Source organism: Suncus etruscus, chromosome 4 (genome assembly GCF_024139225.1).
Source record: "Suncus etruscus isolate mSunEtr1 chromosome 4, mSunEtr1.pri.cur, whole genome shotgun sequence".
Lineage (NCBI taxonomy): Eukaryota > Metazoa > Chordata > Mammalia > Eulipotyphla > Soricidae > Suncus > Suncus etruscus.
Window position 1 is genome coordinate 152,207,594 of NC_064851.1, and position 17,137 is coordinate 152,224,730.

The window sequence follows — 17,137 nt, forward strand, 5'->3', positions numbered from 1 at the left end:
AGTTAGTAATTCTAATTAAGAGGAAAAAGATACATAGTACAGTCACAAAGGAGATGCTCAATATATGGGCTATAAATTTGAAAAAGAATACTGTCAACATTGAACAGTATTCAAAAGAGAAATATTTTAAAAGTACAAAGGATTTTATTTTATCTATTAATTTTGTTTTGTTTCTTGGGCCATACTCTGTGGTACTCAGAGCTTACTCCTGACTCTGCGCTCAGGGATCAATCACTCCTGTCAGGTCTTGGGAGGTTTGCTGGGAATGGAACCTAGTATTTAGTTTTCAAGGCAAGCACCCTTCCTGCTATTAGAACTCTGGTCTCATAACAGAGAATTCAGTAGCTCTGCTAAGTAAAGAAATTGTGCAAGAGACAGAGATATAGTTCAAGACTTTGGAGCACAGGGGAAGTCCAGAGGAACCCTGTGTGCAGGTGATTGGGTAGCTGTGTCTGTGAAGTCATCCCTTTGTCTCGATCACATCTGACATATTTTACTTTTTGTTCGGCCAAAAGAAGTTTAATTAAAGAACTGTGGTTTACAAATTTATTGATAGTTTAGTTTTAGGCATATCATATTTCAGCATTAATTTTACCTCTAGTGTCAACTTTTATTACCAGTGCCCTCATATTCTGTCATCCTCCACCCCCTAGTTCCTATCCACCCCCTGCCTGCTACCTTGACAATTCAGTGGTGTAGCTTAGATCTCGTTTTCAGTGTTGTTGAGTTTGTGCTTTGGATGTATAGCTATACCATTTTGCCATATCACTGATATAATCGAAGCCTTGACCTTGTTTCCTCTATTACTTTTCTTTGTCACCTTCTTCCTTACTGCCTTGATTTCTTTTTTTTTTCTCCTTATCTAGGCACTCCCCCTAGGATTTAGGAGGGATCCTAGGCATCCCCCTCCCCTTTGCTACAAGTTATTCTATTTCCTCATCAAGTTATTCTACATACCACAGATAGTAAAATATTCCTGCGTTTGTCTTAAAAGACTATTTTCTGATTTTTTTTAGATGTAGACAAAAAAAATCACATAGAACTGAAGATGGACCAAGCTTTGCTGCTTATCCAGAATGAACTGCCCAAGACAAATCTGACCGTCTACTGGACTTCTGACCGTTGTTATCATGTATGTTTTGTTTTGATGTTCACAATTCTGTTTACTTTAGGACTTTGATATGCTTTCAGGTCTAAAACATTGAACATGGTAACTTTTGGTTTTACGTTGGATAACAGATAGGCAAGTGAAAACACAATAAAATAATAGATAAAACAAATTAATGAATTGAATTATAAATAGATGTCATGTCCAGAGTTAGGAGTATAAAGTAGGATGGTAAGAATAAAGTCATTTTCATATTTTTTGTCGAATGTCCCTGTTTTCCAGCAACCAACAGACTTTCCAATCGCCTTAACCATGCCTTTGGGCTTTTGTTTTCTAGTGCTTACCTCAGGTTCTGGCCAGTGTTTCCCGGAGTGGAAAACCTGGGAAGCTGAGCACTACAGCTGTTGCTGTGAGCACGCAACACAAATCCATTCTGCAACTTAATGACACTTTGGATGACAAAGAGCTTTGCAGGTTTGTACCTGTTTTGATATGACAAAAGACTGAATTCTTTCTCTCTCTCTCTCTCTCTCTCTCTCTCTCTCTCTCTCTCTCTCTCTCTCTCTCTCTCTCTCTCTCTTATTTTTGGTGTTTGGGCCACACCCGTTTGATGCTCAGGGGTTACTCCTGGCTCTGAGCTCAGAAATCGCCCCTGGCTTGGGGGGACCATATGGGATGCTGGTGGATCGAACCAAGGTCCGTCCTACGCTAGTGCTTGCAAGGCAGACACCTTACCTCTAGTGCCACCTTCCTGGCCCCTCTCTCTTTTTTTTTTTTCTATTTGAATTTTAGCTCTTCCCCATTAAACTATTTTTCTGTATATTCTTTTTCTTTTTTTTGTTTTTTTTTTTTGTTTTTTTTTTTTTTTTTTTTTTTTGTTTTTTTGGGCCACACCCTGTGACGCTCAGGGGTTACTCCTGGCTATGAGCTCAGAAGTTGCTCCTGGCTTCTTGGGGGACCATATGGGACGCCGGGGGATCGAACCGCGGTCCATCCTAGGCTAGCGCAGGCAAGGCAGGCACCTTACCTCCAGCGCCACCGCCCGGCCCCCTGTATATTCTTTTTCTATACCAAAAAATGTAGATTACTCTGCCTTGATGATAGTACTACAATTCAAATCCTCATTCAATTTCTTTTTTTTGTGTTTGTTTTTGTTTTGTGTGGGGGCCACATATGTCTGTGCAACAGGTCCTGGTGGGACTCAAGGGAACAATCTGGTGTGTCAGGGATCAAATTTAGGTTGGCTGTGAGCAAGGCGGTCACCTTAACCTCCTGTCCTATCTTTGCAGACCCTCATTCAGTTTCTTAATCTAACCCTTTTTCCTTAATTTTATCTAATCTTTGTAGGCTGGAATATGAATTTGGAGAATTTGGAAACTATACTCTCCTGGTAACACATGTCCATAATGATGCCAGTGAAATTGCTTGTGATCTTCTTGTCAATAAGAATCCAATTGATAGCAATCTTCGTACGTATATGTGCTTTGTTGCGTTTTTTCAAATGTTCTAGGATTTGAGTGATGTTTGCTGCAAGTTCCTTAATTTAAAAAACTGGATTATACCATAGAACTTAGATCACTTTGTTCTGTCTTCCTACAAATTGAGAAAAGAAACAGGGACATTGAGTGGAAAAAAAAAAGTAGCCAGATCTAAATACCCAAGCCAAAGTCAACGACAACAGAATCAAGAGACCCAAACTATAACAAGCTAACACAAAATGGACCTGTAACTTTAGTAGTTCAGGGTGCTAGGAGTGGAGATATGGGATGCAATCGGGGAACTATGGTGAAGGGAGGTCAATACTGGTGGTGGGAATGGTCTTAATTTACTGTCTCTAAACACCTGAAATGTTTAACGATGGGGCTGGATGGCGATGGATGGAGGCCTTTGTGCTTAGGCCCCAGCCACGTGGCTTCATCCCCATCCAGCTGGCGGATTCCAGGCCCAGGTAATCGGCGTAATCAAGACTCACTCACATGCAGGCATTAGGAAGCATCATCTTTATTCATGCCCTGACCACCACAGGTGTGTGGCCTATCTCATAACCTTTCAAGCGTACAGCCATTCTAGGCTTGCCCTGCATCTTATCCTCTTTCAGCCATCTTCCTCAGAGAGCCCAGCAGGGCCAAAAGGCAAAAGCCCCCTAATCCCTTGGCTTCCGGGTTTATCTACCTATTCCAAGACCCCTCCCAGGAATGGGCCGGGCTTAGCAGGTAAAGTCACACCTATTATCCGGTACCCAAGACCCCTCCCAGAAATGGGTGGGTCTCAGGTCGCTACACGTAAATCCAGGGTGGAGTAACACTGAAATACAGCTGTGAAAGACTTAAAAGTCACAATGGCCTCAATAAAAAATTTTAAAACAAAAACAAAAACTGGGGGCTGGAGTGGTGGTTCAAGTGGTAGGGCATTTGCCTTGCGTGCGCTAACCTAGGATGAACTGCAGTTTTATCCCTCAGCGTCCTATATGGTCCCCCAAGCCAGGAGTGATTTCTGAGTATATAGCCAGGAGTGACTCCTGAGTGTCAGCAGGTATGGCCCAAAAACTAAAAAACAAAAAACAAAAAACAGCCAACCATAACCCCCTCCAAAACTGGGTTATAGTTAGGCTATCGAAGTCATGGTATATTTTAATACATTTATGGTGTAATACTATATTCTAAGACAGGGGTCTCAAACACATGGCCCGAGGGCCGTTTGCGGCCCTTCGTACAACATTTTGTGGCCCTGCCCTAGAGGAATCTTTTTTTGTTTTGTTTTAGTTGTTTGGGTCACACCCCCCAACGTTCAAGGCTTACTACTGACTTTGCACTCAAGGATCACCCCCGACTTTGCCTCCTGCGGCCCCCAGGTAAATTGAGTTTGAGACCACTGTTCTAAGACAATCATGTGATAGGTAAAAATTGTATGATGAACCACATTTTCTCATAATCTGTATTAAGTGTAATTAAACAAAGCATAAATAAACCAATAAGGTTAAGTGAAAAAAAAAGCTAGAAATGGGTGGTTTACTATAAAAATCTTTATTTTAGGATTTTGGGTGCAGTGTTTCTTGTATGCGTCTTACATTGAGAATCCTTAGTCAAGGATGATTTGTTCATTCTCTATTAGCTTTACTGAGAAAATATGTCACTCTAAGTCTCCACTAAATAATACAAAAATCCCTGGGAAAGCTGTTGAAGATTGGAGGATCATGTCAAAAGAAAAGAAAAGCCCAAATGAAAGCAGTGTGCTTTGTGCTGTGCATGCAACTAAGCAGATTTGCTCCTCGGAACACTGCTAGGAGTGTTCCTGATGGTGTGTGGCCCAAAGCCAAATATTCCCCTCAAAATAATGGGGATACATTAAATATATAGAAACTGGTACATTCCTTATGAAATTAAAGCAAGGTTCCCTCCTCAAACAATACTTTAATTGCTTTTGGAGGTATTATAGGCACTTGGTATTAACTAGTATATTAAATTTCTCAGTTGAAAAGAATTATTTACCTTGCCTCTTCTTTTTTTGAGGGAGCCACACCTGACAGTGACCATGGGTTACTCTTGCTCTGCACTCATAAATTACTCCTGGCAAGCTGCTCAGAGGACCAAATGGGAGGCTGGGTTTTAAACCTAGGTTGGCTGTAAGGCAAATACCCTCTCTGCTGTGCTATTGCTCCAGCCACTGTCTTTCCTATTTTAAATGTATTTAGGGTAACCAGATAGACCTAGTGGATGATGGTAAATATTTCAGAGAAAAAGTTTAGCTAATAAATGTGACCTTAGCATATCTTCAACTTCTAATGGATGGTTTAGAGGAAAAAAGTCATGAGTTCATGAAACCATGATAAGAGAGAGGAACTTTCTAGAGGAGGGCTAGGCTTTCCTTGTGCAATATATACATTGGCAGTACAGCTTGGTGGCAGAGGTATTCCAGATGCAGCACAGTGGGAAAGACACAGCTGCACCTTGCAGTTTTCTTTGTAAGAAAGTGGAACTTATGACATTCAAACATTACTAATTTCCCACTTATAGAAGAACATTTGACAGAAGGAGGAGCGAGTTCAGTGACATCATGGGGGAGCAAATGACAGGTCTAGAATGTGAGACATACTATACTAGAAGATGACGAAGTATTTAATAGAACAAGTTATTGACTTTTTGTGGCCAAATGGGATTGGAGAGCCAAGACCAGCAAATGTAAGATTTAAATCTCGTTTGGGTTTTGATTTTTCAAAACCACATAAATATTTGAAACTGACGGAAAAATTAGAATGTGGACTCAATGAGAGAATTATTGTTAATTCTGTATAACAATTAACAAAGGTCTACTTTAATAAACATCAAAATTTGAAATGTGTTTTATAGAAAATTTGAGTACTGGAGCCAGAGTAGTAGCATAGTAGCATAGTGGGTAGGGCGTTTGCCTTGCATGCAGCCGACCCAGATCTGACCTGGGTTCTATACCCAACATCCCATATGGTCCCTGAGCCTGCCAAGAGTGATTTCTCAGTGCAGAGCCAAGAATAACCCCTGAGCGCTGCTGGTGTGGCCAAAAACAAACAAAAGAAATTTGAGTACTATATATTCTTCATAACCTACCTCCTTAATTCCTGTAAACTACATAATGATAGACAACAAGAGTTAGTCATGAAGATTTTCAGATTTCTCCAGTTGTTCTATAATGCCCCTTTTCTGGATCAGGATTCAGTCTAGAAACCCACATGGCATTGGTACCATTCATTAAATCTTTGTCTCTCCTGACATTGATACTTTTGAAGAGGACTCGCAGTTATTTTGAGCCTGGACTTGCTGCTTTCCTGGAGCCAGGAAGAGAGCCTACAATTTTGGATCATAAAAGTCATATGCCTTTCTAAGTGATCATGTCAGGGTTGCTTATATGCCTTTTATGAAGCTTTTTAGAGTTATATTCTGAAGGAATGAAAGGATATAAAGGATAGAATTTGCTTTAAAATGCTGTAGCCAAAAACAAAACAAAACAAAACAACAACAACCAGGAATTCCCAAGCACTGCTGGGATGACCGTAGTGGTGATCTTTGCCATTGTGGAGCCTAAACACATCCAGTCTCAAAGTTTCTACATTGAAATGCTGTGCCTGGTGTGGTCCCAGGTCCCCTGAGCACTTCTTGGGAGTTTCTCTCCCGTGTAAAACCAAGAACAAACTAAAAGCAGCAGAGGGGAGTGACAATATCTTGATAATTGTGGAATATGTTTTATGGACACGGGATTTATTCTAGTTCTTGGTACTGTTATATTAATATTATTTATGGTGACATGTAATACTTCTTGAAAGTGTTCTCCTTGTTTACAAGAATTTAGGATAAGAATATTAGGCATTTCCATAACTATTTCTTTTTCTTTCTTTTTTTTGGTTTTTGGGTCACACCCGGCAGTGTTCAGGAGCTACTCCTGGCTCTATGCTCAGAAATCGCCCCTGGCAGGTTGGGGGGACCATATGGGATGCCTGGATTCGAACCACTGTCCTTCTGCATGCAAGGCAAACACCCTACCACTGTGCTATCTTTCTGGCCCAACTATTTCTATTTTTAATATTTTTATTTATAGAATAATGTAATGACATGCAATTCCGACGTGCACAATCACAATTTTGGTAATTGTGTTTCGTTTTACAGCTGTGAGTATTGCCTTCCTTATTGGTCTAATGCTCATCATTGTGATATCCTTGCTAAAGTTCTTACTCAGGTAAGTTGATGTTTGGGGAAAGGAACCATTGGAGAAAGTAAAATTTAGCAATAATTTATTCATAGAAGGTTGTTTTGATCTTTCAAATATGTAAGTAATTTGGGATCTTCCTTGCCAAGTTGTTGGTCTCTGTTCTTGCCTGTGTCAAGGCCATACTTTTCTCTGCATGCTAGAATCTTAATTCAAAAGCAGACTGGGCCCAGGGTCCTGCCTGAGTTCCCTGGGAAGGGGTGCCAGGTGAAAAAGGATCCCCGCAAGCAGTGTGGCTTTCTGGCCTCATTGACACTGCTGGCCATCTGGTAACTCCCTGTCTCACAGCCACACTGCTGCCTTGCCTGTATGGCCAAATTGACTGACCCTCCTGCCTTACTTTTCTTTGTCCCAGCTAACTACCTCGGCGCTAATGTTCACATCCATAGCTTGGCCATGCAGATGGGCCTGCACCACACTCCACAGCTCCCAACCCTATTGCAGGACCAATTCATGGCACTGCTGCCTGGCAGTCTGCTGGCCCCAGCAACACTACTCCCTGGTGTCACTGCTGGCTATCTCATTGCCAGCTTAGCACAGCTGCGCCACTGTTGCCTAAATGATAAAACACATAGCTCTCCCACTTTACTTAGCGTGGCTTCTGCTGCACTCCCTCTGCACCAATATCCACATCTTGTAAGTTCGGCCATACGAATGGGCCTGTACCAAGCTTCACAGCTTCCAGCTCCACCGCGGGACAAAGGGAGGGCATCACTCACTGACAGACACCCTTCTCTGGGGACACTGCCACTTAGCCACTTCCAGCACTGCCACTGTTGCTTACGGCTGCCACCACCACCATGTTTTTCTCCAGCAATCTCTTTAGGAGTTTGTTTTTCTTTTTTTTTGGGGGGGGGTGTTTGGTTTTTGGGTTATACTCAGCAGCGCTCAAGGGTTATTCCTGATTCTATGCTCAGAAATCGCCTCTGGCAGGCTCAGGGGATCATTTTGGATGCCTGATTCGAACCACCGTCCTACTGCATGCAAGGCAAACATTCTACCTCCATGCTATCTCTCTGGCCCCAGGAGCTTGGTTTTTGTTCTGGTGACTGGCTGCTTCTTGCTTCTTTGTTCCCATGAGTCTGGTGACCCAGTGCTAAGCTCCAGGGGTTTCGGGAACATCAAGTTCTGGGTAACATGGGGATGAGCTGCTCTCAGTGTCTCCAGATTGCTGCTGCTATCTCTCTGCCATTTTAGATCTCTCCTGGTCCTTTATATTTTTCTTTTCCATTTTTGTTTTGTTTTGGGGACCCGCTTAGCACTGCTCAGTGTTGTTCCTGTTGGTGCCTCCTGACCTCAGAGTCTGCCTTCAGCCCTTTGAGCCACCTCCCTGGCCCTATTTTTATTTTATTATTTTTTGTTATCATGAAAATAAAAATCCAGTATCATCAAGATACCTTTTTTGGTTTGTGTTTGTTTTTGTCTTCGGGCCACACGCAGCAGTGCTCAGTACTTACTCATGGCTCTATATACAGGGATCTAGGGATTGCTCCTGATAGGACTCAGGGGACCAGATGGGGTGCTGTGATTGAACCCCAATTGGTATGCAAGTCAAGTGCTCTGCCCCATGTACAAGTAAACTTCTCTGTCTTCAGATATCTTTCTGAACTATAGCAGCAATATAGAAAATAGAACTTATTTATTTTATGTACTCTAAATGCACGGTGATACTTTTTACAAATACAAGAACCCAGACAAGTGGGTTCTTGGAATTTTGCTTTCTGTAGTTTTTTATATTGATATTCTTTGTCTGGGTCACATTCTTGTTATTTTCTTTTTTTTTTTTTTTTTGGTTTTTGGGTCACACCCAGCAATGCTCAGGGGTTATTCCTGGCTCGACGCTCAGAAATCACCCCCGGCAGGCTCAGGGGACCATATGGGATGCCGGGATTTGAACCAGCGACCTTCCGCATGAAAGGCAATCGCCTTACCGCTGTGCTATCTCTCCGGCCCCTACATTCTTGTTATTTTCATAACAAAAATCTTAGATAGATCACATGTTTCATATATGTATGTATAAGTAGGAGTTTCAGTTTTATGGTGAGTGGGATTACTTCTCAATTTATTCTTGCATTTAGTAAATTTTATTGTACCTTTTTGCTATCTTTCATTTTAATAGTATTTTTAAAATAGTTTCAGCTACAAAAAATAATAATTATCCTGGATAATTATTAACGAAGGCTTTATCAGTATTTCTATTTTACATGGATGAGGAAACCATGCTGGATTTTTGCTTTCTTGTTTTTTTTTTTTTTGTTTGTTTGTTTTTTTGATTTTTTGGCCACACTCAGTAGCACTCAGGGCTTTCTCCTGGATCTGTACTTACTTCTAGCATCTCAAGGACCAAGTAGGATGCTAAGGATTGAATCTGGGTTCACTGTAAGCAAGGCAAGGGCCCTACCTACTGTACTATTATTCTGGTCCCTGAATAAAACAAATACTTATAAATATTGTTGCTAAGAGTTTAGATTTTTATTTTATTTAAAACCTCTAAAAACAGTCAATACTTTTACTTATAGAGAACTTTCATTTTTCAACATACAAGCTCATTATTTTGAAAATTCTACCAAAGGAAATAATAGAATGTGGCCCTCTGTTTATTTGCAGTTTGGATGACTTTAATAATTGGATTTCTAAGGCAATGCATTCTCGGGAAACTGATCGGCTCATCAATTCTGTAAGTAATGCATCATGTGTAGTCTGGGTAGATTTCTAGATTTAATATGTATTATTTGTTTAATACCCTCTTTTAACTATTTAATTAATATTAGTAATATTGAGTAGGCCAGTTCATATGTCACATATTCTTAGTGAAGAATGGACTTTTTTCAGCTGTTTTCTCTTTCTCCTGTAAGGTTTGTACATTAACTGCACTCTCTAGTAGCACTATTGATCCACCAGTTGAGGAGGGAGAGTCAAGATAAAAAAAAAAAAAGAAGGGGGCCGAAGAGGTAGCACAGTGGTAGCGGTAGGGCATTTGCTTTGCATGCAGTCAATCCAGGACAGATGGTTTGAATCCCGGCATCCTGTATAGTCCCCCGTGCCTGCTGGGAGCAATTGCTGAGTGCACAGTCATGAGTAATCCCTTAGCGCCACCAGGTATTACCCAAAAACCAAAAAAAAAAGAAGGGGTATTAATATTAAATCTACAAATGGAGTGATTTTGTTTGTGTTAATAGAATAATCAAGTAATAGTTATGTCCAACTGTAGACATCTTTTCTCTGTGTTTATACCCCTTGTATTTATAAGGCCAGTTCTTTGTGGTTCTTTTGTTAGTGTGGTAACTACAAGCTGAGCAGAAGAAACAAGAGCCAAATAAAGGGGAAAACCAAATCACGAGATAGTAAAAGCATAAAAACAAATTATTCAATATAATTTTCCCAGCTTTTCACGCTCTTTATTCTTTCCTTAACATCAAAAGATGATATGTAGCCCTTAGCATTAAGAATCACCATATCTCTTTCATCTCTTCCCTAAAGGAGCTAGGAGCTCCGAGCAGGACAGGCCCTCTTGGTGGTCATGATGCTCAAACAGAAACATGGCCTTCGCCTGCAGCACGCCTCCGCTGTGTGGACACCTTCAGGGGGTAAGTATAACATATGCTCTAAGATTACGTGCTTACAAAGACACACATTTTATTTTATGTAGGTGACAATTTAATTCAATTTCATTTTTTGGTTTGTTTTTGTGCTACAACTGCCCATGCTCAGGACTTACTCTTGGCACTATGCTTAGGGATCACTCCTGGTAAGGTAATTAGCCTATGTTTGGAAATCTTTGTTTGCTTTTCTTGGATAATTTGGGGAAGTGTTTTGGCTTTGTTTTTAAAATACTTAGTTTAGTGCCAATGTCGATTTATCTTTTTTGAAGTGGGGAGTGTGGGAGTGTGAAGTTGGACCACACCTGGCCAAGCTCAGGAGTGACACCTAGTTATGCTTAGTGCAACCATATACAGTGCCAAGTATTTGAAGCCAAGCACATAGTAGCCTGCTATAGCTGTATGCAAGGACCTCCTGTACTATTTTTTTCTGTAGCATCTCTCCAGGTTAGATTTTTATGAGATATGAAATGACTGGAAATGCTTACAATAGAAATACTTTAATGTAAAGTTCTAAATGAAATAACTAGAATTTTTTAAATAATGATTTTTATTTTGACCAAAGTGGATTACATGAAATAACTAGAAATTTAGTGATTTTTCTATTCAAGGTGATCTGTATAATGACTATATATATGTAAACTTATGCCATATATACAACTCTAAAAGTGTTCTTTGTTGCTTTATAGATTTGCTCTTATCATCATGGTCTTCGTTAATTATGGAGGAGGAAAATACTGGTATTTCAAACATGCAAGCTGGAATGGTAAGCTATTTCCCAATGGTAGCATTGCATACTCAGAAATCCTCAAGAGATTTATGGAAAGGAGAAACACTAAATAGTTCCTTAGGAGCTCTAGAGTGGGGCCACCAGAGCCACCAGAAATTGTGACACCTAAGCTTTTCTTATTAGCCCTTTATTTTGTTCTTCCATTTGTGAGCTGTGACTCTGTAACATTCTGCTATAATAGCATATAGACTCCAGAGTTCTCTGCTGAGACTCCGTAGAGAGGTTAATAATTTATTTGCAAGGTACTCTGGTCATATTGTACATATTCCTTTTGTTATAGTAACTGGGGAAGTTCAGACTTTTAGTACTCACAGGTTTCCTTGAAGTATAATTGGAGTGGAATTTTTCTGAGTAGTGTTGTATCATGACTTAATCTGCCTACTGGTTTTAATTGATTTTGGACACAACTGAGAGATTGCAAACTTGTCCACCTGCCTCTTGTGTGGTCTTCTCATACACACTAGGACAGTAGTGTGCAGTATTTTGCTAACTGCAAGATCACTAGAATTAGGTGGGATAAGGATGCTGTATCGTTGGATACAGTTAGGGTGCATTTTATGTTTGCTTACTTAAAAAAGCTGGGAACAGGGATGGAGGGAAGACAGCACTAGTGGTGGGAATGCCCCTCATTTATTGTCACTATGTGCCTTAAATTTTTTTTTTTTTGGGTCACACCTAATAGCGCTGGGATTCGAACTATCATTGGTTCGGATTGCAAGGCAAATGCCCTACTGCTGTGCTATCTCTTCGGCCTGTGCCTTAAATATTACTGTGAAAGATTTGTAATTCACTTTGACCACAATAAAAATTAAAAAAAAGAAGAAACAGTAAAAAAAAAAATTAGATTTCTAGGGGGCACTGAGTGATTTTTTTTTTCTGAGAAGGGGATGGTTTAATAATTTGAGTGAATCAATTGAATCATTATAGCATCCATAGGAATTGAAGGGTGGGTATAAGGGTGATGGTGGATATTTTACAGAGCTTTTTTGGGGGTGCTTTCTTTAAATGAGCTTATTTTTCATGCACTCATCTACTACAGAGCCTTTCATTCTAGTCTTTTCCTCACTGTGCTTATATTGTTTTGCAGGACTAACAGTGGCTGACCTTGTGTTTCCTTGGTAAGTTGGAAGTTCCTCCACACTCTGTAGGTCCTCTTCATTTTTTTTTCCCAGCTGATGCTGGAACTGTCTCTGAGACTAGCTCTGAGTTCTAGGCTTTAGTCTATATCATTCACAGATCTCTGCCATTAAGAAATTCTTCTGGAAATTGTATTAGTTGGCATAGTGCTTATCTAAGAATTGAATTTATAAAAGATTGGAGCGATAGAGGTAGTACAGCAGAATGGACACTTGCCATGACTATAGTCAACCTGGAGTTGATCCTTAGCATGTGGTCCCTCAAGCCCGCCAGGTATGAAACCTAAGTGCAGAGCCAAGATGAGCACAGCCAGATGTAGAAAAAAAGAAGAATATCTTGGAGGAAACATTTTATTAGCTTAGAAATGGTAAATAAGATTCGAGGATCATATAAGAAATCACAAATTCCGAGCATATAGTTAGATTCCACTAATCTTGAAAGTAAATGTGGAAATAATGTTCTCTAAAGGAAATGCAGGATATTCCCATTACAGAATTCTTGAGTATGTGACAATGCAACAATGACGAATGAAATTGAATAAGATAGTTGAGAACCTGATCATAACAATGACTCTGAACATCCATGACATGTTAAGGGATCCCAACTTCTAGCAAGAGAAAACTCTCACTTTGTAACCCTCATCAACTTAAGTAATCAAATGATTACTTGGGTCCCTGTTTGGGTCATAATGGCAGTGAACAGGGGTTATTCCTGGCTCTATATTAAGAAATAGCTTCTCGTGGTGTTCAGGGGACCATAAAGGATGACAGAGATTGAATCTGAGTTAGGCACATACAAGGCAAGCACCTTAACCCCTGTACTGTTGTTGTTCCATCCTCTAACTTATTTTTTTTTAATGAGTCACTTACTATTGTAAAAGAAAGGAAATGGCTTAGAAAAAAATCAAAGAACTGGACCAGAGTCATAGCACAGCGGTAAGGCGTTTGCCTTGCATACAGCCAACCTGGGTTTGATCCCCGGCATTCCATATGGTCCCCCGAGCCTGCCAGGAACATTTCTGAGCACAGAGCCAGAAGTAATTCCTGAGTGCCACCAAGTGTGACCCCCCCCCCCAAATAAAATCAGAGGAAAAGGTAAAGCCTTTCTGTTTCAGGAGCAAGGGTAAATTTAGAATGTATGTTTTATTTCATGGGACTTTGGAGGGCATGCTAGCAATAGCAAGTCCATCTGTTTTGGAATTGGTGTCTCCAGCATCATTCCACCACGATAACTGAAAGTGATAGCTTTGGAAGTTGTTTTTTCTTCTAAAGAATTTTTCTCAGGAAGCCTGGAGGAAGTGGTATTTTAAGTTTACTGTCTAATAGGGCTATGTGAAAAATATCTTGTGTTTCTTCTTTAACAATAGTAGATTATAAAATCTTAATGCTCTAGCAGGGGTCCTCAAACTTTTTAAACAGGGAGCCAGTTCACTGTCCTTCAGACTGTTGGAGGGCCAGATTATAGTAAAAACAAAAATTATGAACAAATTTCTATGCACACTGCATATATCTTATTTAGAAGTGAAGAAACAAAATGGGAATAAACACAATATGTGGCCCGCGGGCCGTAGTTTGAGGACCATTGCTCTAGAGACTCAAAAACAAACAAATAAACTTGGAAATGGCCATCTAATAGAATTTTTTTTTTAAGGTTTGTGTTTATTATGGGAACTTCGATTTTTCTGTCCACGACTTCTGCAATACGGCGGGGATGTTCAAGACTCAAACTGTTTGGGAAAGTTGCATGGAGGAGTTTCCTGTTAATATACATAGGAATTGTCATTGTGAACCCCAATTACTGCTTTGGTCCATGTAAGTACTTTCCCCCATCTGTTAGAGTATATTTAGGTTGAAATATGGAAACTGTTTTCTACTCTGAAAGAAATATAACTTCAAATCTCAGCTACTTGTAAACAACCCCAAGCCCAAACCAAACCAGTTATTAGGAATGTATAATTTAGGGCATTATTTTATTATTTTGAATTTTTAGACCCAGGAAGAGCCTTCAAGACCTGTAAATATGTTCACTGTGCTAAAGAAAAATCTGAGGCTAGAGGAGACTACAGTACTTTTTTTTGACTCATCTGAGCATAATAAGGGTCAGGGGAGGGCCCAGGCCAGGTGACCTGGTACTCAGATTCTGTCCTCTTCCACTTTGGTTCCATACACCTCCATAATAAATCCATGTGAGTTAATTCAAGAGCCCACCTTTGTGATTTTCCAATTGCTGGCTAGTTTACTGGAAATAATTAGCAACTTTGCATGGCTTCAGTGATGTGAGTGAGCAGAAGCTTACTTTGGGGAGCAAAACTGAGAACGAGCTAACTCTAGTACATTTGATCAGTATTAGACTGGGGAAAGTGGTGATACTGTGTTAGAAAAATCTATTAGAAAAAGAGGGCATAGGTATCTAGACAGTAGCCAGATGAGGACCTCAGGCTGGAAACTTCAAGTCCAAAGAGGAGCGAGGTCACTTGGGGACACAGGAAGAGGTCACATAAATTAATTGATTAACTTGCATCTGAAAGTGGGCCTCTTATCCCAGAAGGGTAGCTTCCAAAGGTCCTTAGAGGGATTCATTCCCACAGTGACAGCTGTGGCACATTTGGAACACATGTGCTGGGTCATATGTGCTTGGAAAGTGCTGGGTCTGAAGATTCCTAGGATCTGTGATAATTGAATTCTTGCTTTTACTGGGAAAAGTTTACCTAGTAGGTCAGTTGTAACCCTAATTTTATTACACAACCAAAGGAGATATTTTGTTGCTATCTCTAGTTTCCTGCTGTGAATCTGAACCATGTCCCTGACCGTCCTCCTCCTGAGTGACATTGGTTCTGTACTTGAACTAGTATTTGAGCCCTGACTCCTGACATAGGTATTTGTCTCAGAAGCAAAAAGAGACTTACTTAGGTGTAATAGTTTCTGTAAAATTTTCTGAATTGGAAAAATACTGTTGTCTTGGTGGGTGGGTGGGGGGGAATGTTGGCTAACACTTTGCCTATTTTGTACCTTCTGTAGTGTCTTGGGATAAGCTTCGAATCCCTGGTGTGCTTCAGCGACTGGGCGTGACTTACTTTGTGGTTGCTGTGTTGGAACTCCTTTTTGCTAAAAATCTGCCTGATACTTGTGCTTTGGTGAGAAATCTTGTTTTTAAAAGAGGAGAAGGGAAAAACCACTTTGATTTTTAGAACTCTTAATTTTTGCAGTACTGCAGTTCAGTAGAGCCTTTAATTTTGGTTGTTAAATCTTTTTTTTGTTTTTTTTTTTTTTTTTTGTTTGTTTCAATTAGTTGTTAGTCATTATACCAATAATTTTTTTTATTGTGCTACAAACATAAAATCCACCCTCTCTTTATATAGTTTTTCTTTTTTCTCTTTGGTTTCGAGGTCATACCCAGTGATTCTTGGAGGCTACACCTGGTTTCATCTTGGGGTTCACTTCTGGTAGCTCTTGGTGTTGCATGTGCTTAGCATGTTGAACCATATTTGAAACCTCTTTGAAACTTTTTATTTTTGATTTTCTTTGGTGGGTACAACTGGCAGTACTCAGGAGTTAGTCTTGGCGTTGTGCACAAGCATTATTTTTGTCAGGACTTAGGGCACTATATGGAAAGCTGGGGATTGAACCTAGATTAGCCATATATAAGGTAAGCACCTCATATACTACTATTGTTCTGGCATCTCTTTACAAACTTTTTTTTTTTGGTTTTTGAACCACACCCAGCAGTGCTCAGGGGTTACTCCTGGCTATCTGCTCAGAAATAGCTCCTGGCAGGCACAGGGGACCATATGGGGTGCCGGGATTTAAACCAACCACCTTAGGTCCTGGATTGACTGCTTGCAAGGCAAACGCCGCTGTGCTATCTCTCTGGCACCACTCTTTACAAACTTTTAAAGTTTTCTGTCATCTTGGTGGTGTTCCATTTTCTTCACAAGCTTGAAAATTCTGACCTTGAACTGCCATTATGTTTAGTTTTCTTAGAGTATTATATATATCACATAAGTGATAAAATATTTTGCTGTCGATACAAACTCAGTAAAGGTTCAACTTGGGGTCAACAGAGAGATCGCTCAGGTGGGCTGAGCACACACTTCAGGATGCAAGAGGCCCTCAGATTGATGTCTGGGACTACACCATCGAGTACCACACCACCAGGGGAAAATCTTAAGCACAGAGGTGGGAGTAGCCCCTGAGCTCTGCACTCAGGGAATTAATATCAGGGAATCATTGCGGGTACTGGGAATCAAGTCCAGGTCTCTGTCCTTTCTCTCTGGCCTACAACTATATATTTTTTCTCAGCAGAGGTAAAAAAGATAGCTGAAAATATTTAAATTGTTTCAATAGTTTCCTACTTAGCAATATAAATTAATAAAGCCCAATTTGTTTTCTAACTTTTTTTCTCATTATCCAATCGGCTAATTCATCACTTCATTTGAATTAATCACAATCCTAAATTCTCTTGGTTCTTCCCATAATGTTGGTTCTGTTATCTATTTCTTGGAGTACCTTTAATAATTAATCTGCCTTCTCCACACTTCTTGGATGTGTATCTATGCTCTTTGCCATAATGTCCTTCGGGGAAGTGAAACTAGTGATGCCCCAGAAAAGATGTGCTTGGCCAACTGCATGTGATCTTAGGGTAACCTAGTGGAGACATGTTTGTTCAGAGATCCAGAACAAATAGATCAGAGCAAGTGGGTGAGCAAGCACACCAAGAATAAGTAGGCTGTATTCATTCTTTGTTCTACAAGAATAGCTACCAGAGTTCGTC

The 17,137-nt window shown here is 40.2% G+C and overlaps 1 protein-coding gene across 2 annotated transcripts in view; it reads left to right on the plus strand.

Moving 5' to 3' along the window:
* HGSNAT (heparan-alpha-glucosaminide N-acetyltransferase) overlaps nucleotides 1-17,137 on the plus strand; it is a 30,511-nt gene that overhangs the window by 4,587 nt on the left and 8,787 nt on the right. Inside the window, exons 2-11 of one of the 2 annotated variants that reach the window (XM_049771834.1) lie at nucleotides 1,017-1,132; nucleotides 1,446-1,582; nucleotides 2,456-2,577; nucleotides 6,742-6,811; nucleotides 9,449-9,534; nucleotides 10,347-10,428; nucleotides 11,130-11,206; nucleotides 12,318-12,348; nucleotides 14,018-14,178; nucleotides 15,385-15,500. In XM_049771834.1, the coding sequence (XP_049627791.1) occupies nucleotides 1,017-1,132; nucleotides 1,446-1,582; nucleotides 2,456-2,577; nucleotides 6,742-6,811; nucleotides 9,449-9,534; nucleotides 10,347-10,428; nucleotides 11,130-11,206; nucleotides 12,318-12,348; nucleotides 14,018-14,178; nucleotides 15,385-15,500 (998 nt within the window). Of the gene's footprint in view, nucleotides 1-1,016; nucleotides 1,133-1,445; nucleotides 1,583-2,455; nucleotides 2,578-6,741; nucleotides 6,812-9,448; nucleotides 9,535-10,321; nucleotides 10,429-11,129; nucleotides 11,207-12,317; nucleotides 12,349-14,017; nucleotides 14,179-15,384; nucleotides 15,501-17,137 lie in introns of both variants that reach the window. The other variant, XM_049771833.1, reaches the window with a different exon arrangement.